The sequence below is a fragment of the Panthera leo genome, chromosome B2 (assembly GCF_018350215.1).
Source record: "Panthera leo isolate Ple1 chromosome B2, P.leo_Ple1_pat1.1, whole genome shotgun sequence".
NCBI lineage: Eukaryota > Metazoa > Chordata > Mammalia > Carnivora > Felidae > Panthera > Panthera leo.
The window spans coordinates 122,431,181-122,446,158 of record NC_056683.1 but is presented as its reverse complement, the minus strand read 5'-3'; the positions used below and the strand labels follow the sequence as shown (position 1 = coordinate 122,446,158).

The 14,978-nt window shown below is 39.9% G+C and overlaps 1 protein-coding gene across 9 annotated transcripts in view; it reads left to right on the top strand.

The window, feature by feature from the left end:
* Positions 1-14,978, top strand: part of MAP7 (microtubule associated protein 7) — a 177,219-nt gene that overhangs the window by 127,498 nt on the left and 34,743 nt on the right. For 6 of the 9 annotated variants that reach the window (XM_042939923.1, XM_042939922.1, XM_042939919.1 and 3 more), the window contains 3 exons: positions 8,967-9,130; positions 9,610-9,727; positions 13,779-13,889. In XM_042939923.1, the coding sequence (XP_042795857.1) occupies positions 8,967-9,130; positions 9,610-9,727; positions 13,779-13,889 (393 nt within the window). Of the gene's footprint in view, positions 1-1,641; positions 1,711-8,966; positions 9,131-9,609; positions 9,728-13,778; positions 13,890-14,978 lie in introns of those variants that run through there. The other 3 variants (XM_042939925.1, XM_042939924.1, XM_042939926.1) reach the window with 2 other exon arrangements.

The following is a 14,978-nucleotide window of genomic DNA, read 5'->3' as shown; positions in this document are numbered from 1 at the left end:
CATATCCATTCATCAGTTGATGGACATTTAGGCTCTTTCCATAATTTGGCTATTGTTGAGAGGATACAGATTAAGTTTGAAATCAGCATGAATAGTGTCACATTCCCAACTGGGGCTTTCTGGCGTTCTATGACATCATGAAAGATTATCAGAGAATTGTATGATTGATTCAGGTAGCTTGTGAAGAAAAATGTGAGCTTAGAAAACCTATCATTCAATTTATTCATAGTGGTCTTGTAGCTAAGTTCAAAGCTGTACAAGAGATCTATCATACTATAATATTGTTAGAAATCACATAGAAATCACATAGAAATCATATAGAAGATAATATAGAAAAGATTTTGGAGGGGGGGAGCCTGAGTGGCTCAGTAAGCATCCAACTCTTGATGTTGGCTCAGGTCATGATCTCATGGTTTGAGACCCAGCTCCACATCGGGCTCTGTGCTGAGAACATCGAGCCCGCTTGGGGTTCTCTCTCTGCCTCTTTCTCTGTCTCTCTCTGTCTTCTCTCTCTCTCAAAATAAATACATAAATATTTAAAAAATAATAATAGAAAATAAAAGAAGCTTTTGACCTTCAAACAAACATCAGTTGACTTGTATTTGAGTTTTTTTCTGTAGGTAATTTTATTCGACTTCTTTGCCCTTCCAGTCATAGCTTTGTATTTTGCCTTTTTTTTTTTTTTTAACCTCCCTGATCTCAGTGTGTTGTGAACGCAGGGACAGCACTGTTAGTAAGAGCATGGTCAAAAGATGAACAATCATTTCAGCCTGACTTGAATGTTCACCTCAAAAATGTTGATGGAGGATTAGGATTAATTAGTAAACAACCAATAATGCTGTATCCATTAGAGTCAGATGCAAAGCTGCCCCTGATCTCACACTTCACTTTATTCCATTAGCACAGTCGGTGGTTTTGACAAGACTATCCACAAAAAGACATGTATGAATTTTGGGACAGCAGTCTTCCTAATCCAAATTGCTACTGGGCAAAACTTTGACAGATCTGTGGCTACTCTTGGCATCCAGTCTCTGAAGTGGTCACTTAATGAATGTAGTGTACAAAAGCCCGTAAGGCTGTCTGGCAGGCTCTGAACAGCTAAGGGATCTGGATACACGTTAGTGGGAGGAATATGGATGTGAGCACATACCACAGCAGCTATATCATGAGTCAAGCTCAGGACTGGCAAGAATAAATGCTTGTTGCAGGATGGATTTGGTAACGCAGAGGCTGAAGCTCTAACATAAAACAAATCAATCATTGTGACTAAGCAGCCATTATTTGTTTCTCCAGAACTGACTTTGCCTTTGAGGCTGAAGATTAAAAGATCTTAAAATCTGAAAAGTGAGGGGTCTTGTAAATAGATGATGATAAAGGCTAAGAGTGATATGAGAAGATCAGGCTCTTCACATTGGATGACCAACTTGTCCCCAATACAGAGCAGGAGTCTAGTCCCTGGGAGGTGTTGCACATCACGCCCTTCCACATAATGGCTCATTGTTTGCTTGTAGAGTCAGACAGTCCAGAGATTGAATTCCAGTTCCACCTCTGACTTATTGTGAGACATCAGGCATGTGACGTCACTTCTCTGTGTCTCAGACTTCTTATAATAAGGTTAATAGCAGTGTCTGCCTCACTGAGTGGCTGTGAAGATAATGCCTGTGAATCACTTGGTGTCAGCACAAAGTGAGCTGAAGACATCTCACCGAGGTGAAAAAATGGGGATGGCAGACCATGTGATTCCACAGATACTGATTTAGATGCCTGGGATTGGAGAAGCCTCATGTTTCCCGGCTGGGGGAGACAGAGAGAGAGGGTTGTTTGTGTCTCCTGGTCCAGCAGGGTAGGGCTCAGTAGACCTGCCAGGTGAGGAGGATGGCAACATTTTTTAAGGAGTAAAGTGGATTTGGGGTAAGGTGGTAACTAACTAAAAGATTCCAAGGACATCGGTTGGTCTGTGTGCTTTAGCACAACCCCCACTTACTTTAGCAGAGGCTGAACACTCCTTGAAGCCTGGCCCTGAAGATAGAAAGTCATGGATAGTATTGCATTCTTCTATCAAAAGTCCTTCAGCCCACGTATAAGGAGGGCTCTTGGGTCTTCCACAGGTATAAACTGCTCCCCCGGCCCCTCAGTCCCATTTAGTTTTCTACGGTGTGCAGGGAGGAAGGCCCCTCAGGGGCGGGAGACCTAATTGTAATCACACACAGCTCCTCAAAGAGAAAAACAAAAATTGAGTCCTGGCTGTTAATTGGAAAAGATCTTGGAGATCATTTTGTACATACCCTCTAATTTAGAAGTCAGGTAGGTTGGCTGATTTTCCCAAAGTCACGCAAAATTAGTAGCAGAATCAAAGCCTGAACTCAGATATTAGCACTTGTCATCTTCTTTTTTCAACGTTTTTTATTTATTTTTGGCACAGAGAGAGACAGAGCATGAACGGGGGAGGGGCAGAGAGAGAGGGAGACACAGAATCGGAAACAGGCTCCAGGCTCAGAGCCATCAGCCCAGAGCCTGACGCGGGGCTCGAACTCACGGACCGCGAGATCGTGACCTGGCTGAAGTCGGACGCTTAACCGACTGTGCCACCCAGGCGCCCCGCACTTGTCATCTTCTGATTCTTTATGATATTCCTGGCTATGCTGGTACCCGGTGTTAGCAGGCACCGAGTCATATCCTTCCATAGCTTAATATGAAACCAACACAGCAGTTCTGTAGGTTTCAGAGATGACGTGATAACATTGCTCTACTCTCTGAATGTCACATTTTTTTTTTTTTTTTTTGTCATATGGTAGTGACACCTGTACTTACACAGATGTAAGCCTGTTTGGGACCAGGCTGCAGGGTGCCTAGGTGGCTCAGTCGGTTGAGCATCTGACTTCGGCTCAGGTCATGATCTCAGGGCTCATGAGTTCGAGCCCCACATCAGGCTCTGTGCTGACAGCTCGGAGCCTGGAGCCTGCTTTGGATTCTGTCTCCCTCTCTCCCTGCCTCTCCCCTGCTTGTACTCTGTCTCTCCCTTTCTCTCAAAAGTAAATAAACATTAAAAAAAAAAAAAAAAGGACCAGGCCGGGCACTAGATTGTTGAGTGACTGGAGCAGGGAGTCCAACCAGCCCACGAGTATGCTGTCTGAGTAGTTGGTCCTACCTGTGTTCTTCCCATCAGCTGCATTCCCTCTGGGGCAGCAGGGCAGGAATCGGTCTGCTTGTCATAAAGATTCGCTCACGATAATTATCTGTATGTATTGAGCTCCTGCTGTGTGTTGGCCCTGGACTGAGCACTCCGCATGTCACCCTGAGCCCACCGAGACCCTGTCAGGAAAATGGCACCATAGCAGCTTGAGGAAATGAGACCACAGAAGTCACCACTTGCTCAGTGGCAGATGAATGGTAAATGGCAGGCCTGGGGGTGGACTCCCAGTCCTGTGAGCCCTGAGCCTGTGCTTTATCCGCTACAGGACTTTGCCTATCATTTTTGAATTCCTTTTAGTACAAGAGTCACTGTGTGTTTCTAAATGGAGTCCAAAATGATGGTGAGTTTCTCCTTTATGTGTCGCTGTCATACTGTTAATAGTGTCCCCTTTGCATGGCACTGATATATTGTTAGTGTCATTAAAGTATGATCCCGGTAGCAGCAGCTCAGGGGTGGAACTGATTTATTAATGGCCAGTGTTTCAGGGGCTTCAGTGGGTTTTCATTTTATTTTATGTTCTGATACCCAGAATCCAGGGAAAAATTAGAACTTCACGAGAATAAAGGTTAATAATACTATGATTCCTTTTTTGTACATGCTGTTCTTTTACAGAGCTGCCTCTATGAAATGAGTGATTGTTAATGATTTGAATGTGAAGAAATTGTTGTACTCATCTGCTCAGGCTGCCATAACGAAATACCATAGACTGGGGGGCTTAAACAGCAGATATTTATTTTCTTACCATTTGGGACACTGGAAAGTCCCAAGATTAAGGTTCTGGCAGGGTTCACTTTCTGGTGAGACCTCTCTTCTGGTTTGCAGAGGTCTGCTTTCTTCTCATGCGGTCTTTCCTCTGAGCATGAAGAGAGAGGGAGAGTGAGCTCTCTGGTATCTCTTTTTATAAGAATCACTAAGCCTATTGGGTCAGGGCCTCACCCTTATGACCTCATTTATTTATTTATTTGTTTAAAAAAATTTATTTATTATTTATTTTGAGGGAGAGAGCATGTACACGGGGGACAGGGGCAGAGAGAAAGGGAGAGAAAAAATCCCAAGCAGACTCTGAGATGTCAACGCGGAGCCTGACACGGAGCTCAATCTCACCAACCGTGAGATCGTGACCTGAGCCGAAATCGAGAGTCAGAAGCTTAACCGACTGAGCCACCCAGGCGCTCCCCTTATAACCTCATTTAAACAGGATTACCTTCTATAGGCCCTGTCTCCAAATGTAGTCACGTTGAGCATTAAGGCTTCAACATGTGAATTTAGGGATGGGGGTGGGGGTGGGGCGGAAGAGGGCAAGTTCAGTCCATAGCAGTTGCTGATTATTTTCTTGTGTTCAAATCTCTCATTTCTGAAGGAGAAAATACAAGACTTTGACATTACTTATCATTTACACAGTGTTTTAAATAAGTAAATTAAATTAACTTTCTTAGAATAAATTAACTTCTACTTCTCATTAAATAATCGAAATATTTTATGTGCTGTCCTTCAATTTAAAAGATACATGATCTGTACTTGGTAATACTGCTAACGCTCACCAACAGAGTCTACAATAATACAAAAGTGTTGTTTGCTCTTTCACCATCGTTTGCCCCATTCTCTTTGTAACTTTAAAGGCAAGGTAATAGGATCTCCACTTCCTGGTAGAAAATAGAAGTAGAACTCAATTAGAGCTCAATGGATAAGGAAATATTATTCCTTAAAAGGATTATTTGAGGTAAAATTAATTATTTTGTAACCTCTAGCCCTCTAGTGATTTATAGCACAACCTTAAGCACTACCTTTGATTTTCTGAATTGAAATCATAGTGATGGTGATGATGATGATGATGACGACGACGACAGATTTGGCAATAATCGCTAATATTTGTTGAATGTTTAATAATGTTTACTAATAACATACCCTAAAACTATGTTAAGTGTAGTTCTTCTTTTACTCCTTACAGGAAACCCATGGGGAAGGTCCTATATTTAGCCACAGTTTACTCTGACAAAAGTGAGGCATTGGGAGGTTAAGTAACTTACCCAAGACCACACAGTTATGGGTGAATGAATCAGGAAGTAGTGCCCAGTGAATCAGGAAGTAATTATTAAGACTTTTAGATATGTTCAAGTTGTGAAAAGCACTATGGTGAATGAGGGGAAGGGGGGAAAGCAAAGAAAACCTTTGCTACCTAGAAATCAGAATAGAAGAAATGCCGAAGTCTGTGGTAGATGTCGTAAGAGCAGCATTGACACCCCCCACCCCCCAGAAGAGCTGAAGCTCCTGCAGAAGACCTTGAGGGCAGTGTTCCTCCAAATGCCATCAGTAGACCACTTGGGACCACCTAGAATCTCTTGGGAGGCAGTTTTCTGGGCCCCATCCTAGAATTAATAAATATGAATATGAGGGTTGGAGCCCAGGAATTTGCATTTTAACTACTATCCCCCCAACACACACATACACACATACCCCCTTCCAGAGGTGATCCTGAAATACATTGTAAGACCCCTGCCTTAAAGGATGGATCTGTTGGAATTAACAATGATGGCAGCTTTCTCAACAGGGAAACCATGGAAGCAAAGACATGGAAGAAGCATGGGTTATTTGGGAGGTGCAATAAGGAAACAGGACTAATTAGAAGTAAGAGGCTCTTCTGGAAAGCAATGCAGAATAAGGCCACATAAGGATATTAAGGCCAAGTTTAGGTAGGACTTTAGAAGTCAGTGGAGTTTCAGTTAAGTGAGAAAATAACCACAAATACGCATGAGCAAGAAAATAGCCTGATGAAAAACATGACTTAAGGAAAATTACCTGTGAATTGATAAATTCTTATTTTACAAATATATCTTACCGGTTTTAAAAAAATATTTTCTTAATATTTCATAAGCATTTTTTCTTGTTTTGTCTTTTGGCTTCTGGGACATCTTATAGGAAAAGACAAGATGACATTCATAAATATCCTCAAAGAATCTGAAGTTTTCCTCAACATGGGGTATAAAAGTCAAAGACTATATAGTTTGAAAGCCAAGAGTTAAGAAATAGATGGGTCTTGCTGCCTGTATCCAGGCTTCAGGGTATAAAGCTATTTCTTTTTTCTGCCTGAGACCCTTACCCATTGCCTGTGGGAGTATAAATTGGTGTGACTTCCACAGAGGACAGTGTGAGAGTATCTATCAAAATTTTAAGTGTAGGGGCACCTGGGTGGCTCAGTCGGTTGAGCATCCGACTTCGGCTCAGGTCATGATCTCGCGGTCTGTGAGTTCAAGTCCTGCGTCGGGCTCTGTGCTGACAGCTCAGAGCCTGGAGCCTGCTTCAGATTCTGTGCCTCCCTCTCTCTCTGCCCCAACCCACTCGCATTCTATCTCTGTCTCTTTCAAAAATAAATAAACATTAAAAAAAAATTTTTTTTTAATTTAAGTGTATATTCCCTTGGATTCAGCAATTCTACTTCTACATAGATATGCTCACATCTCTACAGAGGTTATGATAACACAATGTCACTCAAGGTCTGAATTGGTAAAATACTGGAAACAACTAAGAAAATCTATCAATAAGTATTTGGTTATATAAAATAAGGTATGTTGGGGCACCTGGGTGGCTCAGCCGGTTAAGCATTCAACTCGTGGCTTTGGCTCAGGTCATGATCTCACAGTTTCATGAGTTTGAGCCCTGGGTTGGTCTCTGTGCTTGCAGCACGGACCCTGCTTGGGATCCTCTCTCTCCCCCTCTTTCTACCCTTCCCCACTCACATTGTCTCTGTCTCTCTCAAGATAAATACTCTTTAAAAAATATATAAAAAAATAAAATGTGGTATGTAGACAGTGAAATATTATACCGCCATTTAAAAGGTTGTTAGATTCATGTTTCACGTGTTGGTGTGCAGAGATCTCTAAGATCTATTTTCAGCGAAAAGACCAAGATGCAGAGCAGAAGTGCCATACTACAGTAATACATGGATTTTTACTTTCTTTTACATTTGCAGAAAAGGTAGAAGTGGAACATAAGAGGGTTTAAGGTTAGAGGAAGACCTTCATTTTGCCTTTTAATATTTCGAACTGTTTAAGCTTTGACAAAAATCTGTCACTGGAAATCCACCTTTTTAAATGAACTAAAATGTGTGGTATCATTGAAAGTCAGCTAGTAAGGTATTCAGGAAATCCAAAAGATGTGTGCATGAGGGTATGTGATCACAGTAAATTCACCTTTAAAAAATGTTAGAATTATGTTCCCCATCTGTTACTTTCAATGTGTATTCTCATGGTGTTTATATTTATTCACTCATTCAGCAAATATTTATTGAGCACATACTATGTGCTTTTACTCCAAGTTTCAACATGGGCCTGAGACTTTCTTTAGAACCATCGGCTTTTAAAATTGGAAGGACTCTTGAAGATCAATTTCCACGTCTTTTAGGCAAGAGAAAACTGAAATTCAAATGAACGTGTCTTGAGATCTCCCCACCCATTAGTGGCAGTGCTGCTGGGAGAACCCAGTTCTCTCTGAGTAATGTCACAGGACAAACTCATCTTGCATCATCCTTGTTCTTTCACACAAGTAAAGTCCATTCAGATTTCCTTCAGTGGATTAGTCTCCTCAAGTGAACAGCTTTAGAAAAGGTATAATGGTAGCAGAAATACAGAATTGTTAACCTTAAACATTTAGAGGAAACTGAAATGTTCTGCATTTTTTTTTTCTATTAAAAAAATAACATTTTGGGGTGCCTAGGTGGCTCAGTCGGTTAAGCGTCCGACTTCGGCTCAGGTCATGATCTCACAGTCCATGGGTTCGAGCCCCGTGTCGGGCTCTGTGCTGACAGCTCAGAGCCTGGAGCCTGTTTCAGATTCTGTGTCTCCCTCTTTCTCTGACCCTCCCCTGTTCATGCTGTCTCTCTGTCTCAAAAATAAATAAATGTTAAAAAAAAATTTTTTTAAATAACATTTTAACTTATATGCCATTCAGTATCCTCAGGGTTTATGCTCTAAATTTTGTTTGGACTCTTTTACCTACTGTGTTAATAGATCACATTAAAGATAGGTTTATCACAGCTCAAGGAAGCATCATACTAAAAAAAAAAAAAAAAGTTTTGTTGGCTATGTGTTCCCCTAAAATGAGGAAGGAAGGAACATGGATATGTAAAGGAGAAAAGAAGCATTCCATCACTGAACAATATTTTTTGAATTGTTTATTTTCATTCAGGCTGTGATAGTAAGTCTTATCTAACCAGAGCGTGAGCATCTCAGACACCAGATCTGCTTACTTAGTCCCTCACGTCACTTAGGTGACTCAGTGTGATAAATCCACAAGGCATTTAATGTATCTTTTATCAACCATCAATTCTGGGGATTTTGTCCCAAATTCTTTTAATGTTTTCAGAGAACCAGTGCTTTGTTGAAACAAATGTAGTCGCAGGCTTTTGATCTGGAGGATGATCCCATTTTTTTAGAGAGAGAGAGAGAGGGATGGTGCCATTGGTTTTGTCAATAGTCAGAATTGAGACCAGAGCATGTGATGTATGCATTACTCTGTTGTAATAATATACCAAACTGCAGGACTGTAGGGGATTCCCAAAAAGTAGAATTCAGTGCATCTTCTTGGACCTCATTGTCAGCATACTAAATTATGCTATAAATTAACAGTGGTACTTTTTCCTGAAAATGTGAGGAAAGCAAAGGCCAGGCTTGGTAAAGACAAAACTAAAGAACTCCTACCTGTTCCTGTGGGCTGTTTATACAGTCCTGCCTGTTTAAGTTTTAAACCAGCCTATATTTCCCTTGTTTTTCTTCTAAAGCTGCAAGAGAAATCATCTGGTTAGAAAGGGAAGAGCGAGCCCGGCAGCACTATGAAAAGCACCTGGAAGAGCGGAAGAAGAAGCTGGAAGAGCAGAGGCTGAAGGAGGAGCGGAGGAGGGCTGCTGTGGAGGAAAAGCGGAGGCAGAGACTGGAGGAAGACAAAGTAAGACGCCGCCCCGGGAAGCACACAGGAGATTTGTCCGTTTCAGAAATGCAACACATTTACTATGAAACCTTCCATTAAGGTGCTGGGGTGCACAGCAGAATTAAGGAATCAGTTTTATAGATAGTCACAGCTTCTAGGGAGGTTGGGGTATGGAAGGCAGGTCCCAAATGGCGTGATTGTTGCAGTTACTTCCCTAGAAACTTTAAAAGCCCAGGTGTCTGGTCTTCGAGCTATAACTTATTTATGTTCAGTTCGCCCATATGAAAGTATTGAGACGCTTTATCACCTGGGACCTGATGATTTCAGTAACCATCCCAAGTTGATACTCCTCCCACCCTAAGATAAGGCGTCAAAGTTAGGAAGTAGGAGTACTAAGGTAAAGGTTTCAGTGGTGCCTTGCTCCATTCTGCCTTAAGTTGAAGAAGCCTCAAGCAACCAGGTTGAATCTAATCTTCCACTCCGTTTCATTTCATGAGGAACGCCATGAAGCTGTTGTACGGCGTACAATGGAAAGGAGCCAGAAGCCAAGACAGAAGCATAACCGCTGGTCATGGGGAGGCTCTCTCCATGGGAGCCCCAGCATCCACAGTGCAGGTAAACAAACAGTGATTGCCTTCAAAATCACTACTTTCTTCCTGGACAGTAAAAGGCCAGTTGCTTCTTTTTCTCTAAGTCTGTGTTTCCAAAACAAAAATCCTGCTGAAATAATTCAACTATAATGAAATGATGATCCTAGCTGTTTGAGGATAAGAGGGTGATGGAGGTAAGATAAGATTCTCTCTCTCCCATAACACAGGCTGCTTTTCTCTTTGGTTACATAGTTCCTTGAAGAGATAGAAATCTATGCAATGTTTCTAAGTAAACGTGCAGTTTCCACTCTGCATTATTTTAAGTAATCCTTTACATTAAGTTGTCAGGTTTATGGAATAAATTCACCAGTTTTGTCTTCCTCTCTGGAAGAATCCTAGCAGTATTGACCGATCAAAATCAATACTATGAACTTGTGTATTCAGACCTTAGAGCGTGTGCAGTTTTAATGCTCCGCGGGAGAAAGTGCAGGTTCTGAAACCACAACCAGTGAATGCCTCAGCTATTATTCCCTTGTTCTTGAATAGACATAAAATCATACTGAAATTTGGACGTAGTGAAAGGCTTTATTTTTGTACTGTAAATTCAATGAACCTTGAATTTTATATAGTGTGTCAGTTTTTTTCCATCTGTGTGAGTCTAATAACTTTTTTTTTTTTTTTTTTACTTTGAAAAATCATTGTCTTACATTCTGTCCCCAGGTGGTTTTGTTGCATCATCATTCACCTTTCTCGATTTAGCAGGCCTGGACCACCACTTCACAACTCTTGGTGGTACTAGAAAATCTGGTACAGACATCCCCGTGGTTGCCGGTTGCCTGACCTGTAGCTAGCACCTCTGACCTAGGGCCAGTTCATCGCTAGCTGAGCCGTCACCACCTTAGTCATAATGCATGCTTAATACCCCATTGCATAGACCTAGATCTGGGCATGGCACAGTGTTTCTTAAGTGTGATGATGGTAGAACTCAGGTGACTTGAAGGTGTTGAAATAATGTCATTACATGTGATGTGTTTACTTTCTCTTTAAGTGATCGTTTTGGATAAAATCTTTAAAAAGTGTTTTTTAGTTAATAGATTACCTGGAATCGAAGTACATCCAGTTGGTGTGCCCCCCACCCCACACCCCTGTCAGTACTGCTGTTGCCACTGTTAGTTTTAGCCTAAATAACAATGGATTTTTGCTTACTCTCTTCTTTTATTCCTAACATTCAGTGTATCTTCTAGAACCTCTGTTTTAAAAATTCTGAAAGCAAATTATCACAGCTTTCCTGTGGCGTTAAACCATACTTAAAAGCACTTTTTTTTTCCTTGGCTCTTAATGACCCAGTGGTACAGGGTGGGCATGTGTCAAATCTGTAATCATAAGGATCATTCATGTGTGATATTTTATCCTAAGGGCAGTTTTACGTAAATGTTCCATACAGAAAAGCTGTCATAGTATATATTTTTATGACCTTATTTTTCCTTTACTTGGCTTCATGGTTTACTTGTGTCCAGCAGAAGTACACTCTGTTACAGATTTTCAAATATTTTTAAGGGGAAATACAGTCACTTGCCTTTAATTCTTGCTTCCACACTCAGAGTTTAATATATGACCTTCATTTCTGCCACCCACAGCAAGAGAAACTAGTGTATTTGTTAGCTCTTGCATAAAATCCATTTTTATAAGGGCTGTGAATCAGAGAAGATTGCTGCTGTGCTAAACAGAGAAGTTTGAAAATAACTGGAATTTGCCAAAATTCTCAAAGGTCAGAATGATCTGCTGTGATGTTAAGAGCAGTGACCTGGTCTTACTCATATACAACAATGCCTCACTCAGGATGGGCACTCAGTTAGTGTTTGCTGATCAAAAAACAGATCCTAGAAATTAAATTTAATCCATATTAAATCAGTGTGTTGCCTTACTGCTTACACATCGACTAGTGCTGGTTTGTAAATTTTTTTTAACTGATTCTTTTTTATTTTTAAGTATTTATTTATTTATTTATTTATTTATTTATTTATTTATTTATTTATTTTAAGAGAGACAGAGACAGCACAAGTGGAGAGGGGCAGAGAGAGAAAGAAGAGAGGGCATCCTAAGCAGGCTCCATGCCATCAGCACAGAGCCCAGCATGGGGCTCGAACTCACAAACCGTGAGATCCTGACCTGAGCTGAAATCGAGTCAGATGATTAACCGACTAAGCCACCCAGGCACCCCAAAACTGACTCTTAATAAATCCTTTCGTGAATTTGTATTTTGTTCAGGGAGAAAAAGAAACGATTGGAAATTTTTATTGTATTAAGTAATATAATTCTCATTAGATTAAGTAATACAATCAATACATGTGACACCTCCATAATTTTAACCATGCAGAGTAGGCCTCCAATTAGGCACACTGTCCCTCAACTAAAGCTTAACACATAAAACAATATCAGAAAATGAATTGCTTGATTCACTTAGAAATGACTTTGATCGTTCCTTATACCCCTGGATCTTACATTTTATCATTTAGATGTTCCTTTTGATATTTTATCCTAAATCTTCAGGATTGCCCTAAGAGCCTATCAGTTAAGTGTAAATTTACGTCACAGAAACAATGTTTGGGTTTGTTTGTTTTATAATGAAGTTGCTTCAACCATACCAATGTGTCCCAGTAGAGATAGGAATGTCTGATGTTGGGGGAAGCCTTGTTTGTCCGTACATTATAAACAACGGCCAAAATGATTATTCTGTGGAGAGAAGTTTACTGTAAAGTTCTGACTACCAGTGTTAGACCCGTGAGAACTGGGTTTTAAAGGCATCTACCTAAAGAATATTTTTGTTTGTTTTTAGTTTTAGAAGAAGCTAACAATAGAAAAATAAAACAAAATATGGCAACACCTTTTTTACCTTTGGCTATCACAGGTCAGAACACCTACTCGCCCTCCTAAATAAATACAATGAGATTTTTAGACTTTTGTTCTGTGCACTTTTATTCAGGGAATGTGATTTATTCTAATGAGCATGGTTATAATTTGGTTCCGCTGCACAGACAACAAACTAACAGAGGTGATTTTTGCCTATTTTATATGGCTATTATTCTCTTCTGACTTGACCTTTAAGAATTACTCTAAAATTACTGACCTGAAGGATGAACAGTATTACTAATAAAGTTAAAGAGAAAGAATGCTAATTTTCTTTATATATTGCTGTCAGTTTTGTTGGGCAAGTTTGTGGACTGATTCTACATTTGTAAACTGCACTAGACTCTGTGTAACGGGGATAGAGGTGTGGTTATTCATAGACTTTTTAAAAAGAAATGCTATAGCAGCCATCCTTTCCATACCCAGAGTATTTCTTTTTCTTTTTAAAGTTTATTTTGTCAGAGAGAGAGAGAGTGGGGGAAGGGCAGAGAGAGAGGGAGAGAGAGAATCCCAAGCAGGCTCCACAGTGTCAGCACAGAGCCCGATGTGGGGCTCGATCGCATGAACCATGAGATCATGACCTGAGCCGCAATCAAGAGTCAGGTGCTTAACTGACTGAACCACCCAGGCGCCCCTTTCTTTCTTTTTAATCTGTTTTTCTGTAATGAACATTAACACCCTAGGTAAAGTAACTCTACCAGCAGAGGTATCAGCAAATGCATAGAACCTGGTATTCCTCTTTTTTTCCTAGTGTTTACATTCTGTTTTACCAGCCCTCTCACTACCCCCTTGTTCCTACTTGGGAAAATTATGAGGGCATCCACTTTTACAATCCTCTCTTTGTTTTCCAGTCTGCCTCCATTAGTTTAGTTCCCCTCCACTGGCCTGCCTTTGATCCTCATCTGTCTGTTGTACTTATAGCAATACGCCTGAATTTTCCTGGCTGACAAACTGGTGTGCTAAACGTTTATTTTATCCGATGAGAAAAATAATTTTATTTCTGGCCTTTAAGTTACCTTTAAGACATCCACTTAGAAAACTGTGCTGTTATGTAAGATCTAGTGATAGAGCTGAAAGCATCCAATCCTAGTTTTTCCTTCCATCAGTGAACTAGGAAATTGCAATCCTGCATGCTGGCTGTCAATTAGCATTATCTCCATTTGTTTTAGATCCAGACAGGCGGTCAGTTTCCACCATGAATCTTTCGAAACATGTCGATCCCGTCATTAGCAAGCGGCTCTCCTCTTCATCTGCAACTTTACTAAATTCTCCAGATAGAGGTACAGTCAAAAGGAAAACAAAACAACAAAAAAAAAAGTGTTCTGTTATTTACTTAATGCTTCTTTTTTTTTTCTGGATGTTTACAGCTAAAAATCAGCATCTGAAGTTGCTTTCCCTACGTTTCTTAAATAGGAAGAACAAAACTTCAGAATAAAAAAGCAATAAGCGGCTGAGCAGCATTTCCCTTGCGACAAGAACCTTGCTCATGTTAGAACTTGGCTGAATGGTTGCATTTAGCAGTGATGAAAGCGGTGCTTCTCAACTTTTTAGTAAATGAGTTTACAGCTCCAGAAATCACCCACTTATCCACCAACATGCAAATAATCTTTGTTACGAACACTTACTTTACTTCAATCATATTGTCTTTGACTTCTCATCTGTACTTTGGGAATTCCAAGCTTTGACTTTCTAAAAAATCTTCTTAAATGATTCATGTTGGTAGATTTCATTTTACGGTTTGAGTTCTCATTTAACAAAACCTTACTGCATTTCTTGTGTGTGTGTGATTGGTTTTTGGTGTCCATTCATTTTGCTCTTAAGGGATTTGGCCTAACTTCAAGAATATATCATCATTGAAGTTTCCTAAAACTTTTAATAATCGTATCCCTCCAATTAATGTTTTATTTGAATTTTGAGTTTTATTCATCCCATGGATTTACAGTACATGAATTTTGAGTTATTTATGAAATTAAAGTTTTATTTTGCATATTTATATGTCATAGAAGGAAAAAATCAAGTTTTTAAGATAAGCTTCGGTTTTACAGAACTAAGATTTTAAATTAGAAAACCAAAGAATTGTTGTGCAATATGAAAACATATACTCTTTAAAAGTAACAAAGTCGTGGTTATTTTGAATGTTTTATTAAGAAACTGGGAAACGTTCAGTCTTTAAAAAGAATGCAATGTGTGCATGTTCTGTGTGTATGAGTATTCATATATTTTGTATTGTATAAAAGTTGTGTCATTGTAATGTACAATGTTATACCTGTTGTTGTTATTTTATAACTAATAACTACTCTCTTAAAGCGGTAAATGTTTGAGTAACTTCCTATTCTTGCCTTTTAACCTGCACCATTCCTCTTTTTTTT